Source organism: Panthera tigris, chromosome X, assembly GCF_018350195.1.
Source record: "Panthera tigris isolate Pti1 chromosome X, P.tigris_Pti1_mat1.1, whole genome shotgun sequence".
Classification (NCBI taxonomy): domain Eukaryota; kingdom Metazoa; phylum Chordata; class Mammalia; order Carnivora; family Felidae; genus Panthera; species Panthera tigris.
The window spans coordinates 43498129-43523061 of NC_056677.1; the positions used below are offsets into that span (position 1 = coordinate 43498129).

Below are 24933 nucleotides of genomic sequence, written 5' to 3' on the forward strand. Positions count from 1 at the left end.
TTGTTCTTATTGATGCTATTGTAAGTGGAATTGTTTTATTTTTTATAATTAAAAAAAAGTTTATTCTGAGAGAGAAAGAGTGCACATGTGCTTGAGTGCATGAGTGGGGGAGAGGCAGACAGAGAGGAAGAGAGCATCCCAAGCAGGCTCTGTGCTGTCAGCATGAGGCTCCATCTCAGAACCATGAGATAATGACCTGAGCCAAAATCAAGACTTGGATGCTCAATGGACTGAGCCACCTAGGTGTCCCTATTTTCTTTTTATAATTTTTTAAATGGAATTGTTTTCTTAATTTTGTTTCCAAATTGTTGATTACTAGTGTGTAGAGACACAAGTGGTTTTATGTATCAAACCTGTATCCTCAATGTTGCTGAACTCATTTAGGCAGGTAGTTGGGAGCAGCATGAGAAGATCAAGAATATGCTTGGGAGTAGAAAAGAATGACTTGAATAAATCAGGACTAGAATATAAGGTTGTTACCATGTACTAAGTTTATGATAGGTTAGTGCTTCTCAGCCTTTAATATACATATAAATCCTCTGAGAATCTAGTTAAAATGCAGACTATTAGTGGGCATGGGGTGGAGCTGGGATTCTGCCTTTCTAACCATTTCTCAGTAGACAGCTGGTAACTTTCATTTATTAGTTTCAAGCCACAACTATGCAAGGTACATATTATTATTCCCATTTTACAGATAAAAAATGAACTCAAAAGTTGAAAAAATAACCCAGGTTCATATAATAAGTGGCAAAACCAGGATTTGAACACATTTCATTTTAATGCCAAAACTGGGCTCTTTCCACTCTACCACACTGGATACCTAGAATAGGAGATCAGTTGGAATTTAAACAATGTGTAGACTGAGGGAAAATGTATGCTTTTAAGTGTCAGAGTTGGTTCCTGGAGTGCATTTGGGTCTAAATGAGGTTACTTAGAGAGAGCTGGTCAGTGAGAACCTTGCTTTCCAGGTTGCGAAGAGGGAAGGGACTGGACTATTAGGTAGAAGATCGTAGAACTCAAGATTGGAGGAGGTGTAGAAGGTGTCTCAGCTCTCTGATTAGGCTAGACTCCAGAAGTGGACTCTGTATACTACTGAGGTCTATACTTGAGATTACACTTATTGTTGAGTCTTCCTGAATTCTGAATTATTTTACTGGGGATAATGAATGGTATAGCATCAATGCTATCCCCAATGGGCCAGGGTAAGAGTTTAGGGATGTGGGTAAGACTCTGGTCATACAGTTACATATGAAGGATTATTGATATGTGACCAAATTGTTTTCCAATATTTTTCAGCAGAATATTAGAGAATTTCCATCACTTCAGTCAAAACACGTGAGATAATTTCTTTTTTTTTTTGTCCTTAGCACCTTTTATTGAAGTATAACCCTTGATGACCATCTGGCAGACATATCAATGTCAGCCAAGAAGGGAATGGTGGAGGACACAATTGCAGAAACTATAAGATTCAGAAAAATAATAACATGGCATAGATGACCCCCAACAGTTGTACAACAAACACTGGTTCTTTATAGAAACTGTCCCCTGCCCCACCCCCCTCTAAAGATCTACTAATCTTCCAAGAATACAATAGTCTGTTAAAGAAATACTATTGGCATAGACAACTCCTTTGGCAAAGACAGTGGGAGTCACCAAGCTCCAGACAGGAGGGAGTGGCCGTAAATGTGCCCAGCTTCCTCCATCTGGGACTTGGTACTACTGACAGAGCATCACCTTCAGGGAGATGGGGGGTTAAAGGTTATGGCTCTAGTGCCCAGGGCAGCTTTTTGACACGAGGTTAAATGGAAAACAGAACCTGACTCTGGCCTTGAAAAAAACTTTTTGTCTTTCACCCTCTCAGTTCCTCTGCTTCCAGTCTCTCCTTTTCTAGAGCTTTTAGTGTGTCTGCCTCTTTCTCTCAGATTCCCCTTGAGCATTTACCACTATACCCTGGCTGGGTCTGCAATTGGTGGGACTCAAGGAGACTCAATTATCTAGGTGGGGGTGGGGGAGCGAGAAGGGACAAGTGATAGTAACTCTTGTACTGATTCCTCTCTCTAGATCAACCTATTACCCACTCGGGCCTATATGGGTATCTGAAGAGAGACGGCAAAAATTAAGACCAGTAATTGTCTTTGGGGAAATCCCTTGGCCTGCCTTCCAAACTGCTTACTCCTGGCAGGCCTTGCAAGAGGGCTGAGCCCAGGAAATGAGAACAGGGGAGAGACACCACATCGCAGCTCTGAAGCATTATGAGGCACGATGGCACTGCTGCCTCAGCAGCGCAGGGCATTAGTTCCCTTTTGGTACTTCACCTGTCTGCCAAGCTTCACTGATCAGTATAGGTTGGTGGTTATTATATTGTTTTAGAAACTACCCTTCTTCTGTGTGAAAGTGAGTAAGCATCCTTGTGTTCTTGTTTCAACTTTAATTTCAGGTGGGATAAGGGACAAAAATAATACAATCAATAGTACTTTTTTGTGTGAGAAATGTAATGTACAACCAATGTAACACTGACTAGAAAAACCCAGACCACGGTCATCATGCCCAGGCAAGTGACCACTCTTACCTCGGCCTGTGTTCCCAAAAAGCTATTCTGGCCCCAGAAAATCTTAGAATGATGGACTACATTGGCCTCACCCCCCAATATAGGATGTCTCAACTTACTCATTGTTTATCCTAGAGTCTGCTTAAGAAAAAAAAAAGATGGCAACCATAGCTTCTATTCATAGCACTCCCCCACCTTCCTCAAATGTGGCTTGGGTAAGCCTAGCCTTTTACGAGCCATCGGCCTTCCTGAATAGGGTAGACTTCCCCACTTGAGGGGAGAATGGCAGGTTGACATTTTAACAGTGGTTCTGAGAGCAGCAGTGTACTAAGAGCATACCCAGGGCCCCCCTCAGGACACCCTGCTGGCCAAGATTCTTCCATTGTTTCCAAATACAATGAAAAGGAAACAGAAGCTAGAGACCACTATTTGTAGCAGCAGCAAAGTTCTTTGGCAAATCCTTTGGTTGAATGAGGCATCCCTGCTGCTACAATTAACCTCCAAGGATCCTGAGGAACTCAGCAGTAACTAGAAGAGATGCCCAGGTTTGTTGGGCAGAGCTGTGCAGTATGAACCGTGGGTGCCAGTGAGCAAGGAATGGGGAATTGAGCTGGATAACAGGCCAGAGTTTGGCCGCAATTCCCTTCCTGCCATCACCCACCTGAGGGATTTTCCAGGACAGAAACTGGCTAGTGGTGTCAGGGAATTGGCAACAACAGCAGCATTAGTTGTTTGTGTGCCTAAGATCCTGGCTGGATCATAATTTGCTCTGGGGGGCTGGCCCTGGCTGGAGCTTCCAGCTACCATGACTTTCAGTTCCCTGAGTCAGGCCACAGGCTGAGAAAGCAATTGTGAGATAGAGGATCTCCTCCTGAGCTCACTTCTACCCATTTCCTTAGATGGGAGATAGTAGAAAAATGGGTGATGAACTTTTGTCAGTTTCAGATATCTTTGGTTTCGAGAAAAAATAAGTAAAAAACTGAAATCCATTGGGGAATGCTAAGCTTATGGTCATTGCTGACTTCAGTATAGGGCCAGGCCATAGTAAATTAAGTTTAAGGTGAGAACTCCTTTCTTAGACACTTGTAGTGTTTGGTGGGAAGAATTTAAGGCCTTGGCATTCCCTCATCTAGCCATGGTGAATCCAGGCTGATCTGCAGAACACGCTTTCCTTCTAGGATTCCTTTTCCCTTTCCACCTCCCCTCTTCTCACCTTATTAGTTACAAAAGGAAAAAATAAATCAAAAAATAAAAATAAATAAAATCAAAAGGCCATTTAAAATACAACAAAGAACCCTTCATCCCAATAATGAAATGGGTATCCAGAAGTCAGCTTTAGTAGAGCTATTAATGGTCCATAGTGTGAAGCCCTTAGGGTAGGCACCGGTGACCACTGGCAATGAAAAGGCAAGATGGAACAGGAAGTGGTAAGCCAGAAGTATGAGGACAGGAGGAAGGCCACACTAGTTGGAGTAGGCCTCTTCCCCCTCAACCAGATGCTGGGGCCAGTGGGGGTGGATCCCATTTGTTTAAACCTAGCTTCGGCAGGGCACCTAGGGATTCCCGATCTTTGCTCACATTCTGTTTAGTGTAATTTCTCCTTCTGTGCTTCCCACTGTAAAGCTTAGGTGAGGCCCTTAAACTGGTGGGAAGTGATGCTCTCAAGACAGCCAGATCTCTGTGGGAAATGGCTGGGCTTTGAGCCTTGGGCAGAATGGAGCTGCACAGGCAGCTTCTCTCTGAGCCTTGAGAGGCTGATTGGGGCATGGGTGGGTGGTGAGTGCATGGTGTCTTTGCAGTCCTTGGACCAAGAAGAATGAAGGCACTTTGTTGGTTCTGTGTGTGATGAGCACTTGCCTGTGCAAACTGTGGGAAGGGGAGTGTGGTTGTATGATCACCCTTTGCTGCAGGCAGCTCCTAGCTCTTGCATCTATTCCCTAGAGTAGAGGCTTGGGGGCCTCAGCAGGAACTCCTAGCTGGTTGGGAGCAATGCTAGGTAAGGGGCAGTGAGAGATGTACAAGGTAGAGGATATGGAACAAACTGCTAACTAAACTGCTATCTACTTGCTAACAAACTGCTAACGAAGACTGAAAGCACTTCCCGTTGTGGCTGGGCGGGGATGGTGTGACAGTCTGCTGGTGGAATTAGAAATTGCTGGGCCCCAGGAGTAGGCTCTCCCTGAGACATTTGAGCTGTTCTTCCCCAAGCTTGATTTTCTCTTCCAGCTCTCGCTGTTCGATGATGAGAGCAGATTTCATCTTCACAAAGTGCTGGTAATCTTGGAGCTGGTCCTGAGGCAGGTAGCGGGAGACCATGCCAAACACCAACTTCTCCCGGCGGTCCACATGCTCCTTCAGCTCCTTGGCATCTGCCAACTGCCCTGTCAGCTGCTGCTTCTTCTCTATCAGGACCAACTGGGGAATCAGATAGACCAATTAAGAGCCATCCCAGTTACTAGTCATCTCACTAACCCACTGCTCCACAGTGGAGCACAGCAGCTCCCCACTCTACTAACTGATCAGTCCTATATTTCCTGCCCTGAAGTCCACCTTCAGGCAAAAGCCCTTCTGTGCTATGGCAGGGGGAGGATAAACACAACAGTGATACTGGGCGGGGCTATATGCATTCACCTCTTTCCATCTCTAAGCTGTCTTTAATCCATGGACCACCCCTGGGGTTAGGGTGGGGGAAGGCTCTGACAAAGCCAGCTCAGACCCCTTCCACCTGGAGAATAGGTATCACTATGACAGTGCTTTCAAGATGGTATGTGTCTCTGTGTGGGTGTACATGTGTGAGTGTATGTGTCTGTGTGTGTATGCACATGCCTGAGTGCTTCTTATTGTGGATTCAAATTTGTATCCCAAACCACTTGTATATGGAAAGGTGATGTAGGTTTGGTTCTGGAATGTACACAGTGTGGCCCAACCCATGAAAATGACAGACTCCCAATTTCAACTACTTGGTGAGACCTCTTCCTCTAACTCAGAGAGAAAGTGAGGTAAAATTGCTGCTGCTGCTACTACCACTACTAGTACTAGTACTAGTACTAGTACTACTACTACCACCATTATTACCACCAATACCCCCACCACTATTCTACTACTATTACTACCACCATCAGTACCAATACCACTACTACTACTATCACTGGTATCACTACCAATGCCACTACCACCACCACTACTGCTATTATTACCACTATCACTGCCAATACGCACACCACTATTGCTACTACTACTATTACTACCACCATCAGTACAAATACCACTAATACTATTATTACCACTATTGCCATCAATACCACCACCGCCATTACTACTATTACTACCACTATCACTATCAATACCACCATCACTACTACTACTGCTACCACTACTACTGGCAGCTAGAACTGATTCAGTGTTTACCCTATTCCAGGACCTGTTTTAAGTAATTACTGTGGACTAATTTAATTCTCACAATCCTATGAGTTAGGTAGTGTGTTCACCCCATTTTTGAAGAGACTGAGGTAGAGTACAGTTGAGTAAGCTGCCCATAGTCACATAGCTAATTATTGGTAGAGCCAGAATTGCAAGGCACTTAAAAGCCAGTGCCCGCACTCTTAACATTATGCTTTACTGTCTCCAAGACAAGCCAAACTTGAAAGAGGGGGCCCTGAGAAGAAACCAATGGCATTTACCTCCATCTATACCCCAGAGACCCCCAACTCTACCTTCTCCTGGTTAGCTTCTGAATCAATGCTGTTGAGAGCATTCTCCACCCGGGCTAGTCGTCCAGAGAGTGACAGCAACAGGTTGACCACTTTGTCCAGGTCCCCGATAAACAAGCGGTATTTTTCAAACTCATTGGATTTACAGACAGCTTTCAGGTTGGCCTCCACCTCCTCCCCAAGGGCAGAATTGGCACTGATGTCCTCTAGCAGTCCTCGCTGGGCCTCCCGCAGGACCGACAGTTTTCTGCCAATGCTTTCAATAAGCTGTATCTAGGAGAAATAAACAGGAGAAGGCGAAGGATGAGAATGGGGACTGACAGAAACTGATCTGTGCTTGTAACCTCTGTTTTGGGATCCATGGAACAGATGGCAGGCTCTACCCATTACCAGAAACAAAGGAAACCCAAGCAAGTCATGAGCAATTCAAGTTTTTTGAATAGCCACCCTCCCTCTCATCTCTTCATATCTTGCAGGAGTCAGTCACCACCAAACTTCTTGGCATTAGATAAGTGATACCCATGGGCTAATTCTCATTTGCCAGATGTAACTTAATAAACACTTGCTGAGACTATTTTTAATAGCTTAGTCTTGTTTAATTTATACTTACTGAAATCTGTATTTTCAAAATAAATTTGAACCAGCATATATGTATGTATATACCCCCCTACCCAACATCCCCACCAGCAACCTTCAGTTTGTTCTCTGTAGTTAAGAGTATCTTATGGTTTGCCTCCCTTTCTTTTTATCTTATTTTTCCTTCCCTTCCCCTATGTTCATCTGTTGTGTTTCTTAAATTCCACATATGAGTGAAATCATATGATATTTATCTTTCTCTGATTTATTTCACTTAAAATAATACACTATAGTTCCATCCACATTGTTGCAAATGGCAAGATTTCATCCTTTTTGAACACTGTACACGCGCACACACACACACACACACACACACACACACACACACACACACCACATCTTCTTTATCCATTAGCCAGTCAATGGACATTTGTTTGGGTTCTCTCCATAATTTGACTATTGTTGATAGCACTGCTATAAACATTGGGGTGCGTGTGCCCCTTTGAATCAGCATTTTTGTATTCTTTGGATCAATACCTAGTAGTGCAATTGCTGGGTCATAGGGTAGTTCTATTTTTAACTTTTTGAGGAACCTCCACATTGTTTTCCAGAATGGCTGCACCAGTTTTCATTCCTACCAACAGTGTGAAAAGGATCCTCTTTCTCTGCATCCTCACCAACACCTGTTGTTGCCTGAGTTGTTAATGTTAGCCATTCTGACAGGTGTGAGGTATCTCATTGGAGTTTTGATTTATATTTCCCTGATGATGAGTGATGTTGAGCATCTTTTCATGTGTCTGTTAGCCACCTGGATGTCTTCTTTGGAAAAGAGACTATTTAATAAACAGGAACTGGAATGCTCGTGAGAGCATAGGTTGGAAAAGTATTGTCAAATATTTGCCTATGGCTTCATTCTTTCCCCTTCAATCCACTGAAGTACCTCTGGTGTGTATGACACTGTGCCGGATCTTCCTTCCCTCCCTCCCTCCATTTGGCCTCTGAGGCCTTTTGGTTAAGACTGTGAGTTCTGAAGTCCCAATGACTTCAGCTTGGACTACTAGCTCTGCCAACTTCCTGGCTGTGTGACATGTGTGAATGTCTCATGGTGTTTTACTTTTTTTATCTGCAGAGTGGGTACAAATTGTAATACCCACTTCGCTGAACTGTAATAAGGACTGAACGACATGATGCATGCAAAGGACTTAACATGGACTAAGTGTTTAATCAAGGCTGGCTGCTATTGTTATTATGCAGTCTGACCCTGCCCTACCATTCCAATCTCAGGGCTCCAAAACTTTCATGATTAGCTTCTCGTTCTCCTCTGTGTTCACCACACTCACCCTGGTGTTCCTGATTTGCATTATGCAGTTCTACCTGCTCTCAATCTCTTCCTTCACTTTGGCTATTCCCATTCTTTCTTCAGAGCCCAGCTTTGCTCCCACCCTCCCTCATGGAAGCTTCTGCTTCCCTTAATGAGTCTTTCTTTTCTGAACTCTCCTGCCTTTCAGAAATAGGACCTATAGTGTAATTTGAAGTGGCTCATTCCCTGTTTCATGTGGGTACGTCTGATCCCTCTCCTATTGATGGTAAGTTTCTTAAGGGAAGCACTGCCTGTGTCTTCTGATTTGTCTTCCCTGTAGGTATAACCAGTTCTGGAACTCCACTCCCAGGAAGGTAGTGTGGTAGAGTGGATGCTGCTGCTGCTGCTGCTGCTATTGTTATTATTATTATTACCAGGCACTCTGAGATAATAGATGATTGTCTACTGCAAAGTCCTAACGAGAATTGACCTGCCCCAGCAGATCAAGCATCGCATCATGGTTAAGAGCATGAACTCTAGTGCAAGAACTACTTGGGCTTGAACCCTAGTTCTGCCACAAAGCACTGGTGTGACCTTGAGCAAATTACTCAACCTTTCTGTGACTCAATTTCCCCATCTAATTTTTTTAATGTTTATTAATTTTTTAGAGACAGAGAGAGAGAGAGGGAGTGAGAAAGAGAGTGAGAGAGGGAGAGAGAGAGAGAGCATGAGCAGGGGAAGGGCAGAGAGAGAGGGAGACACAGAATCTGAAACAGGCTCCAAGCTCTGAGCTGTCAGCATAGAGCCCGACACAGGGCTTGAACTCACAAACCACAAGATCATGACCTGAGTTGGAGTCAGGCTCAACAGACTGAGTCACCCAGGTGCCCCTCAATTTCCCCATCTAAAAAAATAGGACAACAATAGCACCTACCTCATAGTATTGTTCTAATACAGGTTACATGCTTACAATAGTATTCTGTATCTTGTATGTATATACTGAAGTCTGCTTCAGTGCTTGTTTTATTATTATTCCTGCCCATGTACTCTGGGACCATACATAGGTTTGTAGTTTTCTAGCATGTGCTCCTTTCTAGTAGGTTATTTAGACATGTCCAAGGTGACCAAGACCAAGAGAGCCTGATCTGGGTCCAGGGCCTATTATCATATTTCAGAACTGGCCAAAGGTCAGGAGATCACCATGATCTTAAATCTAAAGTGTCATAGGTTTACATTTAGGGGAAATTCTAAAACCTACTAGGAATTAGGAATCAATGATAGAAACAAAGCAACACAATTAGATACCAAAGACTCCCAGTTATATACCTACCCTCTGCTCTCCCAAACAAAAGTCAGTGCCAGGGTCAAGGGAGGGGTGGGGGCCAAACGGTCAACTTGGAAAATCACCTACCCATCCCAGCTCTTCAGTTCCCAAGATCTAGAAGGATGCAAGAAAAGAGAGCCCTTTGTTTCTTGGCACCTGGGCTTTGCAACCTGAACTTCAACCCTGGAGAAAGTGTACTGGATAGATCTGAGGAGTCATCACAGACCCTGTTTGAGTTGAGTTGCTTTTCTAGGATATTGCAAATAGGTGACCTTCTTCACCTGTCCTCAGAGACAAAAACTGTCCTAGCCGCCCCTCCCCCTCGTCCCCCCCCCCCCCGATAATCACTTCAAATCACTATCTGCTGTTCTGTCCTTTGACATTTCTGATCATTTTTCTCTTTTCCTGGTCAGACTCTTATTAGGTTTGCTCCTAAAGAAAGGTCCTGAGTAAGCTGGGAGCAGCCTTGCCATGCTCAGGGAACACAGGATCCAAGGAGGTAGGCATCTGGATCAATAAAACTTTGATACCACCATGATTTCAATTACTTCCCTGACATTTTGCTTTGAAAGTGGTGGGGGTGTCTCTTGCAAATGGCCTTCAGTTTTCCTACAGGTCATATCCTGAATGAAAATTATGGGCAGAGGAGCAGTTTATGTTGAGTTCAGTTGTCCACAAAGTGGTAAATTGGGCCTTTGGGGTTGCCATGGAAATCCTATTTGCTTATGAAATAAAATGGGTAAGTACAGGGAGGGCAAAGTGATTCCAGGAATTTGATTAGAAAACCAGCCTAGCATAACACTCTCCAGTTCCATCCATGTGAAATAAGCCATACAGAGAAAGACAGATACCATATGGTTTCACTCTTATGTGGATCCTGAGAAACTTAACAGAAACCCATGGGGGGAGGGGAAGGGAAAAAAAAAGAGGTTAGAGTGGAAGAGAGCCAAAGCATAAGAGACTCTTAAAAACTGAGAACAAACTGAGGGTTGATGGGGGGTGGGAGGGAGGGGGAGTGGGTGATGGGTATTGAGGAGGGTACCTTTTGGGATGAGCACTGGGTGTTGTATGGAAACAAATTTGACAATAAACTTCATATATTGAAAAAAAAAGAAGAAAAAAAGAAAACCAGCCTAGTGATGCTTAGAGGAAGAATGGGTAGGCTTCAGAACAACATAATTTCTGTTGATCATTCTAGTGCTTTTAAGAAATTATTGATTATTCTTGCAAATAAATACTAAAGTTTACCAGGCCATAATTTCTCCTTCTCTTGCTTAGTCAATCTATTTCATCTCCCAGAAAGTTACAGAGAATACAGTCAGTGGCTGGATTGGTTAGAACTCATTGGCAAAAACTCTGATGTGCCACGGGAGGTGAGTTACTTGCAAGGCTGGCTTATTTCAGAGGGGGATGTCATGATACAGTAGAAAGTGAGACAGTCTTGACTTCAAGTCCTAGATCTACCACTTAGTCTGTAACCCTGGGCAACCTAATCCTCTCAACCAGTAAAAAGGGGATCGTTGTCGAATTATTTTAAAGATTCAAGAGACACAGTGATGATGATTATGATTTCTACTACTATTATTACTAGTATTTGCTGGGTCAAAAGGAGACTGGAGAAACATTTCTGAGAAACACAGAGAAGCTATTTTATTTCCATACTGAAAATATGGGAATATACCAAGTTGTTCTGGAGAAGCGTAGAGGACAGGTCAACTTCCAGATACTTAAACTAAATGCTGAAAATCTAAGTCATATCAAAAAAATGTCACCTTTTTTTGAGCCAGTTCATGGTCAACTTCTTCCTCTCCCAGGCCAGTCTCTGCCATCTCAGGTTGGTCTTTCAACTTGTTCAACAGCTCTGCCTTGGCCACCGAAATATTGTAATAAGCTGAGTAAGAGGTGGGGATCCCTGGGGCCCCTGGAGGAGGTAAGAAGTGCTGAAACTCTTGTCTGTGGAAACAAAGAATGACCATTTGAGCACTTCTGCTGAGAGGCTCTTGACCTTTCTGCTTCTTGATTTCCCCATCTGTAAAAATGGGACCCTGCTTCACCAATGGAGCTATGAAATAAGGAAATAATGGACCAGGAAGCACTGTTGAAATGTAAACAGGCCACATGAAGATTACCTAGAAGCCAAGTCAAGGCCAACTTTGAGAACTTGGGAGGCTATTTCTATGCCCCTGACTATCATAGGTAGGGGGACTTCTTTAGAGATGATTTGGTTTGTTCATCACCCTACTAAGATCCAGAAAAACTGGCAGGTCCCCAAAGTTCTGGGCTTCTGATCTTCCATGATGCCCCTGGGTTTATGGCCCCAGTGTATGAATCCCCAGGGAAGGAGGCAGTGATAGGGATATGGCTGAGACCTTACCTCTTCATCCTCCAAGACTGCTGACCTCCCTCCTACCCATCCCAGATCCCTGCCTGCTTCTGCTCTATCTAGTCAGCTTGCTTACAAAAGCACCCTGTGGCTTTCCTGGACACTCTCATTATTTCTTCTTTCCTGATGGTGCCACTCCTGCTTGAAATGGCCCCTCCACTGCAGATCTCCCACAGTGAAGAGGTCACCCATGACCTCAGCAGTGGTCACCATGTTGGAGGCCGGGGTTAAGACCTGTGCCAGGGACTTGTCACGGCCTACCACATATCTCATGAGCTCTTCTGAGACTGCCTGTGAGGCAGGCCTTCGGCCTGGGAAGGGATAGGATCTCTCCACTTCTGGCATATCCCCAGTGGCCCCAGTCTCCTCCATGGTTGCAGAATGAAATGGGGAAAAAATGGGACCAGTGGCACCCAGGGGCTTGACAAGTGGAATGGCAGACCCTGTTGTCTTGGATTCACTGAAGCCCATGGGACTGAGGTGCTGCTTCTCAGAGCTCCAGCCCATGAAAGAGAACTGCTCCTCAGGAAAGAAGTAGCTCTGGCTCCATGCTGGCTTGGGTTTGGACTCTTCTGCCATCAAGGCTTCTGGTCTGGTGTGAGGAAGGAAATAGAAAAGCTTCAATGTCAGGTTTCAGTGATGGAAGGGCAATAATTCCACCCATGGTTTATGTGAGAAGGAGGCCAACACCCCAGTATATTCTTGTTGTCTACCAGCCACCCCTACCCTCCACCTGCCTGTGTCACTGCCCCTTTGCTAACCTCTAGTTGAAAGGAAAAATAGAAGTAACTCATTAGTCATTTTTGCAGCTACTTGCAGCTCTTAGATAAAGGTCAAAAATAATGGTTAAAGGGCTCCACAGCTATTTACTGATTCATGCTATGCTGTCTTCTAATTCATCACACAAAAGAAACTTGGGCATGCCAATATTCCTCATCTGAGGTATTCATTTTACATGTAGGTTTTTAAGCTAATAACACTAATAGACGAGCAATACTAGCTAATATTCACATAGTGCTTACCATGCCCTGGAAGCTGTCTTAAGATGTGTGTGTGTGTGTGTGTGTGTGTGTGTGTAGATATATCTATAAAATGTAATGCTCATGACAACCATTTTATAGATAAGGAACATGAGAACTGAGAGGGAAAGTGAGTTCACCAATGTCACCAGCCAGTAAATGACAGATCCAGGATTTAGACCTAGGTAAGCTAACTCCAGAATCTATGTTTTTAGACATAATGCTATATTGCCAAAGGGACAACTTGATATAATATAAAACTTTGCATGTAAGGGCTTTTATGGCTGGACTATATCTATATTAACAGACAAGAGAACATTCTGGAGGGAATATGAATGTATGAACTTAGGGAATTCTTACTTATAAGAAAAATATATTTAGGGTATGTGTGAGAGTTCTGACTCAGAAGTTACTAAAAACACAGAATGAAGAGGAAAAAGGATGTGGCTGTATGCCAATTATATCTTAGTAAAACTGGAAATATATATATGTATATGTATTTTGATGCACCTGGGTGGCTCAGTCAGTTAAGCATCTGACTTCAGCTCAGGTCATGATCTCATGGTTCACTCTGCTGACAGCTCAGAGCCTGGAGCCTGTTTCAGATGGTGTGTCTCCCTCTCTCTGCCCCTCCCCCACTCATGCTCCATCTTGCTCTCACTCTCAAAAATAAACATTAAAAAATTAAAAAAAAAAACACCTGGAAATATTTTTAAAAGGGTGTGCTAATTATAGACTGAGTTCACAGCAGACACAGCCCTGCACCATATTACAGTGTATCATATTAGGCACTATATGTCCTAGTGTTCCTTTCCTCATAATCTCCACTAATAGGGCAGAGGGTACAGGAGATCTTTGAGAACATATTCTGCAGTTGATAATGAACATTGAAGCAAAAATCAAATTCCTTCTGCAGAGCACTGAGAGGAAATGCATGGAGTTGAGGAAGCAAACTATACCTATACTTGAACCAGTTTTGAGACTTAAGCAACACTTGGAAATTTCACTAACCTGCTCCTACATGTATCATAGTGTTTTCTAACTGAATAGTAGGTGGGTTACAGAGACACTCTGGTTTGACTTGGCTGAAATTAGGATGTCTTTGGGGTTTTTTGCATTTTAGATTCAAAATATGTATCTACTCGTTCTAACACTTCTCCCTTACAAAGCCTTCTTTTTTAAAAAAAATTAATGTTTATTTATTCTTGAGAGAGAAAGAGAGAGAGAGCGCACAAGCAGGGGAGGGGCCTAGACAGGGAGACACAGAATCCAAAGCAGGCTCCAGCTCTGAGCTGTCAGCATAGAGCCCTACACGGGGCTTGAACTCATGGACCATAACATCATGACCTGAGCCAAAGTTGGACGCTTAACCGACTGAGCCACCCAGGCACCCCAAAATCTTTTTTTAAATTTTTAAAATGCTTATTATTTTGAGAGAGAGAGAGAGAGAAGGAGAGAGCACAAACGGGGGAGGGGTGGAGACAGAGGGAGACAGAATCTGAAGCAGGATCCAGGCTCGAGCTGTCAGCACAGAGCCCAACGTGGGGCTGGAACTCATGGACCTCGAGATCATGACCTGAGCCGAAGTCCGACACTTAACTGACTGAGCCACCCAGGTGCCCCTCCCTTACAAAATCTTAAAGCCACTTCCTTCTGGTTAGAACTCTATGTTCTGCAAGAATCTGGAATAAGATCTCAAGGAGCCCAGAGATCCTATGAGGATGCAATGGGCACAGTGAACCAGACGGCCTGGGTTCTGGCTACCTGTGGTCTTCTGCAGGTTCCTTTAGCCACCTGTAATTCCTCATTCTAAAAGATGTAGCACACCAATGATATCTATTTCATAAGTTGGTTGTGAAGATTAAATCAATCAACACATAAAAGTGCTTACTTTAGAACAATGCTTGGCACATAGTAAGCAGGCCAAAAATATTAGCTATGTTGGGAATAATGCTGTTCCTTAAATCTAAATCATTCAAAGAAGCATCTGTAATTGATTTTTTGCAGCCACAAGCTAAAGCTGTGTGCAAACAAATGTTTCTCCTCGCATCCCAAAGTCATCAAAAGAAATAAATCTCTGGAACAAGTTACAAGATCTCTAGTAATAGCAGTTTCTTTCTCTCTGGCCAAGGGGCCAAGGTACATGAAGGAGGTACATGAAGGAGGAAGGACTAGGAGGCTGAAAGGGGCAAGTCTGGGGCCTGGAACTACTACCTCTTGTACACACTGCCCTACAGGGAACAAGAGGGCCTGGTAAAGGCTCAGCCTATTGCAAGAACAAGATCTCTCTGAGAAAGGCTGCCTAGAATAGCAAATTAAGCATAGGTTTTAGAGTAACAAAGATCTAACTTTGGAATCTTTGCTGTGCAATTCTGAGTTAGTCTCTTATCTTTCTTAGCTTTAGTTTCCTCATCTGTCAAATGGGAGTAATTAATGGCCCGCAGTCATATAAAATGACTACCAGTGTCTGGCACACAGCAAATGCTTAATACATGTTTGACCCTTCATTTTTCTGTTCTTTCTTCTGAAATGTTAAGTGCCTACTGTGTGCTAGGTCGCCTTCCCTTCTCCCTGCTGTGACCAGTAACAATCACAGTCACTTTCCACAAAATGTTTTCTAATTACGGTAAGAACGCTTCTGGCTAGATGGATAGCTTGAGAAGCAGGTGCTAGGGATCTGATAGATTCTCACAGTATCTAGGAGCCAGGCCCTGTAGTGTCTTACTGGTAGCACCTTATGCCAGAAAACTTCTCACTTAGCTCCAAATAGCCCAGATCTCAGTAAAGGATTTGTGTGTCAGTAAAAGACACGATAACAAGGTTCTTCTAAATGTTTTATTTATGTTTGAGAGAGCGTACAAGTGGGGGAGGTGCAGAGAGAGAGGGGGACAGAGGATCTGAAGTGCACTCTGCACTGATAGCACAGAGCCCGATGTAGGGCTTGAACTCACGAACCTCAAGATCATGACCCGAGCTGAAGTCAGATGCTCAACTGACTGAGCCACCCAGGTGCCCCAACAAGGTACTTCTTTTTTTTTTAATGTTTTTATTTATTTTTGAAGGAGAGAGAGACAGAGCATGAGCCAGGGAGGAGCAGAGAGGGAGACATAGAATTTGAAGCAGGCTCCAGGCTCTGAGCTGCCAGCACAGAGCCTGGCGTGGGGCTCGAACTCACAAACCGTGAGATCATGACCTGAGCCGAAGTTGGACGCTCAACCAACTGAGCCACCCAGGTGCCCCCCAACAAGGTACTTCTAATAGCAACAAATCTCAGGCAAGTACCTTCTATAAAGGGATTTAAAGAAAGCACTTCTGGGATAGATACCAGGCCCCCCCACCCCCCACCCCCATCAGAGCATTGCTTGAGCTCTCAGCAGGATGACTGGCAGAACTGAGGCCCAAGCTCCTCTGCTTCGGAACCAAGCAGACAACCAGGTGCTACAGGGCATGCAGATGAGCACTGGCACAGGGAAGCCAACACGAGCAGTCCTGGGGCTAGACTACACTCCTGCTTTGGTCTCCCTGCCCAGGCAGCTCACCCAATCAACTACCACCTATTGCCCACTGAGGCAAATGCAAAGAGGCGGGGGGACAAGGGTGGGGGGAATAGAGAATGTGGAAGAGGAAAAGAGTGCCCTTACCTATTATAAGGAATAAGCAGGGCATAAAGGGCCCAACTCCAGGTATACCTTTGCTGCTGGGGGTAAGGGAAGAGCTTAGAAGCCCAGGCAGGGCCTAGAATGGAGGTAGGTCAGGTTGTGAGCTGGCCTCTTATTCTAGAGAGCAAGCAAAAGAAAAGGCAGAAAAGGGCCTGAGCCAGGCTTTTGGGAAATGCCATAAGGGAACAAGGGTTTATGCCTTCTGGCTCAGGGGTGCCTGGGTGGCTCAGTTTGTTGAACATCTGACTTTTGATTTCAGTTCAGGTAATGATCTCTCGGTTTGTTAGTTCAAGCCCCACATTGAGCTCTGCGCTGACAGTGCAGAGGCTGCTTGGGATCCTCTCTCTCCTTCTCTCTCTGCCCCTCCCTTGCTTTCTCTCTCAAAAATAAATAAACTAAAAAAAAAAAGTAATGCCTTCTGGCTCACAAGCCTGAAACTGATGCATACCTTAAAGACAAACTGAGGAATAATAGTGTATTTTGATAGTGATATTTAAGAACACCAGCAGCTACTATTTACTGAGTACCTACTATGAGCTACACGTGGGGCTCTCGGCTTTATACAGATTATCTTCATATTTACAACTGTGTAGAATAGGTATAATCATGCCCATTTTCCTGGTGAGAAAAATGAAGCTGGGAACAGTTTAATTCATTGATCAAAGGTCACACAGCCGGGAGGTGATATTGCAAACTCATGCTGCAGCCTCTTTGGGGACCTTTGTTTCATAAGCACTTACTTGGAGGAATCAGTGGTCTCCTTCTCTGATGTTCTCCAAAGGCCACCAATACCATAATAGCAAGGGGGCTGAGCCTTCTCAGGTTGAGAGCCCAAGTGTCCCCTTATTGGAGGCAGGAAATTGCTGGAATGGAGACCAAAGGACTCTTGCTCTGCTGAGAGGCTTTCTGATCCCTGCCTTGAATCCTCCAGGTGGCCAAAGCCCGGGGGTTGTGGCTGCTCCAGGACCTCTTCAGGATTGAGGGCACTGGTACCAGTGGTTTCTGAACTGAAATACTGGGGTGGCAGCTCCTCCTCCTCCTCCCCCTCCTCTTCTTCCTCTGCCCCTTCCTCCTCTTCCTCCTCTTCTTCCTCCTCTTCCTCCTTCTCCTTCTGCTGCTGTTGCTGCTGCTTCTGCTGCTGCTGGGCTGCACGGAAAAGCCTGTACTTCTCCCAGTTGGGAGGAGGAGGGCGAGGAGGAGGAAAGGCCTTCTTCCTGGCTCCCAGAGGATCCGGCTGGGTCTCAACCTTAGTAAAGAGCTCTCTCCTATGCTGCCTCCAGGCCAGGGAGCTCTGGGGCTCCAAGCTTATATGGCTTTCGGAGAAGGCACGGTTGCGCAGTGGGTGGGGCATGGAGGCCATGGAGCTCCCCTCCTCATAAACAGAAGTTTCCTCTGTTTTTTTTGAAGAGTGCTTGAAGTCTGCAAGGAGGTCAAGAGAAGAGACTGCTCGGTAGCTTGACAAGCCCAGTGCTGGGTTCTCAAGGCAAGGATCGAACGGAGTTGCCCACGAAAAGCTAGCCTTGGAATGAGCCATTTCTCTGCAAAACAGCAAGATGAGGATTGTGTAAAACAAGCAAGTTGCAGGTGGCCCCCTATTTTGGATAAAATCATTTATGTAAAATTTACAACGGCCAAAAACAGATGCAAATATTCATAGTAGATGAAATAATAAGAATAGTAATACTAACACATAATATTGATAGCTAACACTTATTGAGTGTGTACTAAGTGCCAGGTACTGTTTTAAGTGCTTTCCCAGTGTTAACTTAGTTAATACAATAACCCTAGGAGGTAGCTATTATTATCATCCCAATTTTACAGCCAGGAAAACTGAGGCATGGGCAGTTTAAGTAACTTGCTCAGGGTTGTAAAGCTAGTAAGTGGTAGAGCTGGGATTTGAACCTGGACAGTCTAACTCCAAAGTTGGATACATGCACTACGCCCACTCTGTAGCACTCAGATTGAATGTGCTGTGTACTGGGGCTTACAAATCTGGTTATCCTGTTATATTGTTTTTGTTTGCTTTGTTTTTAATCACAAAAATTTTAAATATTTAGAAACATACAGAGATTGCTATAATAAATATTCATGTTCCCACCTACTGCCCAGGATTAGCACATTTTATTAAAAAAAATTTTTTTTACATTTATTTATTTTTAAGAAACAGAGTGAGACAAAGTGTGAGCAGGGGAGGGGCAGAGAGAGAAGGAGACACAGAATCTGAAGCAGGCTCCAGGCTTTGAGCAAGAGGTCAGCACAGAGCCTGATGCGGGGCTTGAACCCACAAACCATGAGATCATGACCTGAGCCGAAGTCGGACGTTCAACCGACTGAGCCACCCAGGCACCCCGGATTAGCACATTTTAATACCATGCCATCTATACTTTATGATTTTTTTAAAGAAATGCTAATAGCCTTTGTTTCACTCCCCACTTCTATTCCCCTGATGCCTCTCCAGATGCAAGCTATATCATGAATATGACATGTTTTCTGTCCAAGCTTTTATATTAGCACCAAAAAATATCAAGCAGGAAATTTACAAATGCTTGCTACTTGGGGTTTAGAATAGATCCTCCTAATGCAATTCTCCTCAGAATTCTCAACAGGAATTTTTAACAACAGCATTTTTTATTAACCTGCAAAATAAAGTAAGATATAATATTAAAAAGTATTTTGCTGCAGAAGAAATGAGGGTAAGGGATTAAGCATGTTATAAAGCAATTATAATTAAAACAGTGTGTTACTGATTAATATAACAGAATGAAAACTCCAGAAACATATCAAGCTATCTATAAAAACATCATCTATAATTCACCTTCCATAACAAGGAGATAAAAAATGATATTAAAAAAATGTTTTGAGATAACTGCAGAGCAGTGACATTTAGAGCTGTACCTTCTATTATATACCAAAATAAATTGCAGCTTCAAGAGTTAAGGGTGTGTGTGTGTGTGTGTGTGTATTTTAATAGATATATGTGTATACATGTATATATAGTATATGTTTATAAGAAAAAAACACTGAGAAAATTAAAAAGACTATCACTTGTGAGGCAAAATGAGATTCTTATAAGCAATAGAAAAAATATTTAAAGAAAGAAGTACAGGTTTATTTAAATATATACAAAAATATGCATAAGAAGGCAAACTTCTGTCTAATAAAGAGTGACCAAAGTCAAAGGACATCTCTTTAGGCTCAGAGTATAAAGAGTTAAGCCCTCTATACCAGAAGATCTGGGCTTCCTGCTGTAGCCTGTGAGCAATCAGCATCATGCTAAGTAAGTACTGCTTAGTGACAGGAAATTCCAGCAGTTTAATTAAATCATCAGACAGAATACCCATTCAATAGTCATGTTGAAAACCGAGAATATTTCTTTAAGAAATAATAATATACATAATGATAGCCAAGCTCAGATAGAATGAAGAACAAAATCTCTTTCACTTAGCTCATCTCCAGTCCCCATCCTGGCTAGCTCATCACTCACATGGATCAGAAATTCACATCCATAATCTCATTTGGGCCTTTGGCCACCTATAGTTCCTTAGGATTATAACAACTCCTTGTGTGCAAACTGTTCCACCTGGCATTTCCTCCATCAGGAAACAAACAAACATGATGGTTATTGTAAAGTAAAAGGATGACAAATGCTATAAGCAGAGGCCTTTCCTGACCACCTTATCTAAAATAGAGATGACTTATCCTTAATTATCCTTTTTCTGTTTTGTTCTTTCTCAGTACATACATCCCCACCTAATATTATATCACATATCTAATTTTACTTGTTTATTTTGTGCTCTACTAGCTAAAATGTAAGCTCCATGAGAGCAGAGATCTTGTGTGTCTAATTTATCTAGTACCTAGTGCCTGGTACACAGTGGGTATTTAATAAATATTTGCTTAATAAATAAATTAATGAACAGAAATACCATATTATCCAGTAATTCCACTACTGGGTATTTAGCCAAAGAAAATGAAAACACTAGTTTGAAAAGATATACGTACCTCTATACATTCACTGCAGCATTATTTACAATAGCCAAGTTATAGAAGCAAGCCAAGTGTCATCAATAGATGAATGGATAAAGAAAACAGATAAATGGATAAAGAAGATGAATGGATAAAAAAGATGGTATGTGTACACACACACACACACACGCACACACACACAGAGGAATTGTACACAGCCATAAAAAAGGATGAGATCTTGCCATTTGCAACAAGATGGACCTAGAGGGTATTATGCTAAGTAAACTAAGTCATATAGAGAAAGATAAATATCATATGATTTTCTTCATATGTGGAATCTAAAAAACAAAGCAAACAAACAAAAAGCAGGAATGGACCCATAAATATAGAAAACAACCTGATGGTTGCCAGAAGGGTGCAGGTGAGGGTGGGGGTGAGCTTGATGGGCAAAATTGGTAAAGGGAAATGGGAGATACAGGCTTCCAGTTACCTTTGTGAGCATAGCATAATGTATAGACTTCTCAAATCACCATGTTGTACACCTGAAGCTAATGTAACATTGTGTATCTACTATAATTCAATAAAAAAATAAATGAATTCATGCCAAAAATAAAAAAAAAACAACAGCCATGATATTCATAGCATAAAAAAGTTGAATTAAAGGCAAAAATCAACAAATAAGACAAAGAAGGGTGCTATAAATTAGTGGTTAGAATGCATGATTAAGATCTAACTACTCTAAATCTTTATGTATCAAATAACATAGCATCACAATTCAGAAAGCAAAATCCATAGGAAATGCAAAGGCAGAAAAAAGGAGAAATAAACTATGAGACTGTTTCAGCTGATGACAGACATGACAGTCAAAACAAAGATAATGGGAACATTTCAACTTCTCTATTTTCAAGGGTCCATTTAACCTTTTTAAAATTGACTACATATTAAGCCAAAAAGTGAAATAAGTACAAACTACAGCACCTACTCATAACACAACAACACTAGAAATTAGTAACAAAAATGAGAAAATTTTCTATGTATTTCTAGTACATAGAAAATAAAAGGGAAAACATATTCTCCTTTCTAGTCAAAGAAGAGCTCTAATCTGAAATTGTAGAATACCTAGAAAATAACAAGGAAAATATCAGAAACTAGAGAATATGACCAATTAAAGCAGTAGTCAAAGGAAAATCTGAAGCCTTTGATGCTTACATTAATAAATAAGAATAAATTAAAATCACTGAATTAAGCATTGAGCAAAAGAAGTCAAGAAAACAGCCACAAAAATCAACCCAAACAAAGCAGAAAGAGAACTGATGGCAGAAATTAACATACTTGGATATAAATGATAGAATTAATAATTAAAGCCAAAAGCTACTTCTTCAAAAGAAAACATAAAACAATAAAAAAGATAAACCACTTGCCAATCTAATTAAAACCCTAAACACACAAAATTAGAAATGGAGAAATAACCACAGTTACAGAGTAAATGAAAAGAATAGGAGAATAATTTGCTCTACTCTATGAAAAGAAATTTGAAAACTTAGAATGGTTTTCTAGGAAAACAAAAATTACCAAAACCAATTGCCAAAGAATGGGGGTATCTAAACCCACCTGTTAACCATTGGAAAAAATGTTGATAAATTTGACAAAAAAGCACACTCACATGGTCTTGCATTAATTCTATCAACCTTCAAGGAACAGACAACCTCAATACTATTTATACTTCCTAGACTCTAGAATCTATTGAGGGAGAAGAAAAGAATCCTGTGTAATGTCAATACCCAAACTCAACAACTAGAACATACATAATGAAAAACTAGAAACCATTTTCACCTAAGAATATGAATGCAAAATCCTCACCTTTTTTTCTATTTAAAAACATAAATATTAGGACATTAGTACATATCAGGAATTTATTTATAAACTACCAACATATATTGAAAGTGCATGCTCAAAAAATTCTTTCTGAAAAGGGTGCATGATCCAGAAAGTTGGACAACACCAGTCTGGAACAGTTGTTCCTAATCAACGTGGCTCCTGATCGAAATTACCTGGAGAGGTTGTTTAAAATGCAAATTCACAGCCCCTCCCCCCCAAATTTGGACTGAGTACCTCTGTGGTGGCGCATAGGAACCTGCCTTTTTAACAACTGCCCCAAGGGATTCTAATACAAGTGGTTCAGGGACCACACTGTGGAAACAAAGGTCCAGGGTGAAAAGGATGGGAGTGCCGTGGTCTGGGGTGGAGGTTTGGGGGCAGAGTTATTTGTTACAGTTAGGTTGGTTTCCAATCTATACAGCCTGACTTCCAGTCTCTCACCACACACATTCCCACATCCTTTCCCTGCCTCTCTCCCCCTTCTCCACCTTCATTTCCAATCTAGATCTTATGAAATGCAGGTGGTGGCAGCCACATCTCCAAAGGCTCCTGCTGGGCCTATGTCCTGCAGCTGTGGTAAGAATCCTGCTGCATGATAGTACTCAAATTTACCACTCTTTCCTTTTCCCTCGCAAGGGCACAGGAAAGGCAATAGAGCAGAGTGGAAAGAACAGTGTCAGAAAGACTTGGGTCTGAGTTCCAGTAAAAATTTAAAATCTGGCTCCATAACACAGAAGCTGCATGACCTTGAGCACAGTAATTTATCTCAGTTTCAGTAAAATATTTATCTTACAAAGCTGCTGTCAGGATTAACTATATAAAAAGGACCTAGAAATGATGCTGGGCACATGGAAAGATGATTAATAATAACAGAACTATGTTTATTGTTAGAACAAAGTCCCTAACTCAGGGCCACAGCATATTGTTGTGCAAGTCGTGCAGTGTACTACCTTCACTGCTGTGTGTTTCAGCCTTTTTCCTCATTCTCATCAAAGGAATTGGACTGCAAGGTCCCCTGGTTAATGTTTAGCCCTGATCAATAGCCAAGAAACCAGGAGATCTTGGGTCTCAGCTCAGCCACATGTCTGCCTAGCCAGGAGGCCCTCACCAACCAAGGATTTTAACCCGAGGCTCATTCACTCACTGTTCTCATCTACTAAAAACGGACATATAATAAAAGGCAAGTTGAGGCTTAAGAGCAGTGTGAAAATCAAAAGGATTAGATATTCTAAGTTATCTTGTTTGGGCACCCATTGCTTATGTCAGCCTTACAGAATTTACCTATAGGTAGCCAACTCCAGAATCAGTTGGAAGAAACATACAGTGCCCTTCTAGACATTTGGTGTCCCAATTCTTGGCACTGTAACCTTATCTGGAGGCACTGGGCTCTGGCAAGGCAACTTGGAAATTTCTATTCTCTGCATCAATACTGATTTTAAAGGCACTCCCCTCTCCCTACTTACAGGGCCAGCATGAGCTTTGCAGAGTCACTTCTGACAGGGGAGCAGAAGTGGGAATGACTCCACAAAGGGAAAGAACCTTCAATGGAATCAGCTGGGTCAATGAGCACATATTCTGTGCAAGGTGACCAGATCAAAGGGGAGCAAAACCGATATAGCCCCTCCCTTCCAGGCACTACAGATGAAGCAGACTGGTGAACAGAAGGCTGCCATTGAAGTGTGTCAGGCTCAAAGAAGGATACTGGCCCCTAGAGGTCCTATTTTCAGCAGGCTCGAGCTGTCTATATGCACAGATATCTACATCTGTGCTTTGGGACCAAGTGGAGTGGAGTGAAGGATAAGGAGTTTCATGAAGGGAAAAAGAACTAGAGTTTCTTTCAAGTGTGTCTTAGGCACTGTTTCAAGCACTTTCATGTATGTACTTCTATTAGTCTTCCCATCAACCCATCAAAGTCGGTGCCATTATTGCCAGTTGGCAGATGAGAATCCCAAGGCTTAGAAGGAGTATATCATTTTCCCAGCTAGTAAGAAACAGTAGTGTCCAGACTGAAAATTGCCTTATCTGACTCCAAGTGACAATCCCATCGAATCAAGGACTCCTAAGGTGAGGCAAAAGGTACTTGCACAGCAGTCATCTCCAGGTGTCCATGGAGACATTAGCTCTTTCCATGGCATCATGAAAGCTAAGTGTAAGAAAGGGCATTGTTGACACCAGCAAGGAGACTACATCTCAAAAACAAAAGCAAGTTGCCTGCCAAGACCTGGGCTGTTCTTCTCTTTTCCTCTTGGCACAGGTTACCTTTTCTTCTGATGAATAGATTTGCCCGTTTTGTTAAAATCTTTCTTTCTTTTTTTTTTTTTTTTTTGAGCCTAATAATGACTGAAAATGAAACCCAGTATTTGCCGAGATTGAAAAATCTCCCCTGCCTCTTCCTCAGCTCTTCTGAAGTTTTCTTGTTTGGAAATTTTATTTTTAAACCCACCACAATAGCTTGGCATTCCAGGATCTCGGCAGCAAGGGCACACAGGTCAGCCCCTCTCCCCTTTCCCTTTCCTCAGCAGCCAAAAGATAAGGCTGCTCCAAGAGAAACAGCCACTCCCAGGTTATTG

At 42.7% G+C, this 24933-nt stretch overlaps 1 protein-coding gene across 1 annotated transcript in view; it reads right to left on the reverse strand.

Moving 5' to 3' along the window:
- Positions 1–1202: 1202 nt before the first annotated feature.
- The window catches only part of SHROOM4 (shroom family member 4), a 154110-nt gene continuing 130379 nt past the window's right edge, over positions 1203–24933 (reverse strand). Inside the window, exons 6-10 of the mRNA XM_042973944.1 lie at positions 17260–18057; positions 12284–12433; positions 11231–11411; positions 6262–6531; positions 1203–4963 (exon numbers count right to left, since the gene is read on the reverse strand). Of these exons, the coding sequence (XP_042829878.1) occupies positions 4694–4963; positions 6262–6531; positions 11231–11411; positions 12284–12433; positions 17260–18057 (1669 nt within the window). The 3' untranslated portion in view covers positions 1203–4693. The remainder of the gene's footprint in view (positions 4964–6261; positions 6532–11230; positions 11412–12283; positions 12434–17259; positions 18058–24933) is intronic.